The sequence below is a fragment of the Limulus polyphemus genome, unplaced genomic scaffold (genome assembly GCF_000517525.1).
Source record: "Limulus polyphemus unplaced genomic scaffold, Limulus_polyphemus-2.1.2 Scaffold11285, whole genome shotgun sequence".
Lineage (NCBI taxonomy): Eukaryota > Metazoa > Arthropoda > Merostomata > Xiphosura > Limulidae > Limulus > Limulus polyphemus.
Genome location: NW_013676895.1, coordinates 1 through 2,156, shown reverse-complemented (window position 1 = coordinate 2,156; position 2,156 = coordinate 1). Strand labels below are relative to the sequence as shown.

Below are 2,156 nucleotides of genomic sequence, written 5' to 3'. Positions count from 1 at the left end.
TTATATTCAGAAAGAATAAACCAGTTTTATTTAAGAAAGAACTTGTGTCGCTAAAGTTTCGTCGGAACGAATTTACGAAAAATTAAATTACGAACGGAGACGTAACAATATTTACAAGAGGAGTGTTAGGTATTGGTGATTACTATATATGGTTTACTGTGTTATGAGTTATGTGGTCGTAGAAGGCTTCTTTTATCTTCTTTTTTTCCCCCCATTTGAAACGTACGAGAAAAACTAGTTACTAATCAAAATCTAGTTTTAAGAAAAAAATAGTTTGTAATTAGTAATTAGATGCAGATGATTAATATTAGCAATGTTAGCGATTGATGTTCGATCACCATAACCTCCCCCGAAATACCTGAAATAATCTTTCGCACGTGAAAGTAAAACTCTCAAAAGCTTAACCCAGAGATGTCAAACTCTTGACCATTTAAGACAAGTCGGTTAACATTCAACAAAAAAGAACTATCAAATGATATCAATAACAGATCGTCCTTAGGTACGTACTTTCGACACTGTCTAATACTTACTTCATACAGCTTCTTCTGAGCAGGAGTCATTCGAAAAGAAATCTCTGTGATATAATGGTCTAAGGGGTCATTCGACTCAAAGCTTCTTAAAATCTTTTTCTGTTTCGCCATTGCTTCTAAAAGTCAATCCACTTTCTCGTAAAGGACCTTTTTAATTGCTTTCGTACGGAAACATTTCAACTATTAGAAAAAGAAAGCTTGAAATATCATCAAATATTTTAAAGTATTTTTTCCCAAGTTCTTAATCCAAATATTGTGTGTTTATTAAACATGTTTCCATTGTTTTCAGAATTCTATGAATTTGAAAAAATATATAATTAATTTACAGAAATAACTATATCCTCTACTTTTAAAGTAGTCTTTCATAAACGAAAATTAAGATAGCATAATCCAACCAAGTTCTATGTTTTAACATCACATCATCTTCAAGTCACGTTTCAGGTAGTTTTTAGTCCACACACTGCTGAGCCCCATCCCAACCTGTTTTTTTCAGTATGCCTTTATAAGCTCGATTAGAGGTATTTTACCTTGCACCCATAAAGAAATAGCATTCCAGTGAGTTCAATGTCACTACCATAAACACAAAAGAAGGTGAGGTGTAATTAGGCCTCAGCTGAAACAGTAATATCAAGACTAAACTCGTGTGAGGTCGAAAGTACGAGTAAAAATGTGGAATAAACAAAATTAACTGTACAATTTTCTGCAGTAGAGAGTTTGCACAATGCTAGTTTATCTGTTCTCAATATCAATTTTTCGGAAACCATGCTTCCTTAAACAATACCGAATCAAATCCTTAAAAAAATTAAATTTCTTAATATTTTGTTAGTGCTTCAAGTATTTTAATAAAAATATATTTCTACTTTCAAACAATTTTTTTACATTTTCTTATTTACGATTAAGATATACTTTTAATTCTAAGTGAAACAAAAAAATGTAAAACAATGGCCATAGGTTTTTAAAGCAATATACATTACTTGATATCCTTATTAAGTGCACTCTTGTATGACCGTGAAGTTAAGATATTTTACAAAGAATATAATAAGACGTACTTACGTATAAAATGTTTTCGATAACATTTTCAAGAAAGTTGGATACAAATATAATTAAAAACTTTTATGAAGTTCACATAAACAACACTAAATACTATGGTTGTATTTTAATTGAAAAGTCGTTTCACTTATTTAATAAAAAACATTCTCCAGAAACACAAAAATTTGTTATTTAAATTACTATCGATATTACGAGCAACACGTTGGTCCGTCTGACCTTAACAAATTATTTGTATTAAGCTTATAAAAGAATGTGTCTAGAATTTTTACCTTGGTGCTGTGGCCTGTTCTGTTAGCCTAGCGTCGATCGTTAACTAAGATTGAGTTCCGGTTGTCTGGGGTATAACACAATACAATGTACAGGCGCCGACCAGGTCAAAATAATTTCTTTGGATGAATGCGCGTGAACTCTATTTTTTTTTTTTTTCATTTTGCGAGTTATGGGGGAGCCATCAGCAGATGATATGCCCCCCAATTCTCTGACCTGATTTAGTTGAAATATATACTGCCATTTAACAAGAAGTTAGTAGTTACATATACTTTCTTTTTATTATTATATTTTTTTTTATTATTTATT

The 2,156-nt window shown here is 30.9% G+C and overlaps 1 protein-coding gene across 1 annotated transcript in view; it reads right to left on the bottom strand.

Moving 5' to 3' along the window:
• LOC106476701 (catechol O-methyltransferase domain-containing protein 1-like) overlaps positions 1-1,887 on the bottom strand; it is a gene marked incomplete at its 3' end in the record, with an annotated part of 8,159 nt that extends 6,272 nt beyond the window's left edge. Inside the window, exons 1-2 of the mRNA XM_013937336.2 lie at positions 1,850-1,887; positions 531-710 (exon numbers count right to left, since the gene is read on the bottom strand). Of these exons, the coding sequence (XP_013792790.1) occupies positions 531-641 (111 nt within the window). The remainder of the gene's footprint in view (positions 1-530; positions 711-1,849) is intronic.
• Between the last annotated feature and the right edge of the window lie 269 nt (positions 1,888-2,156).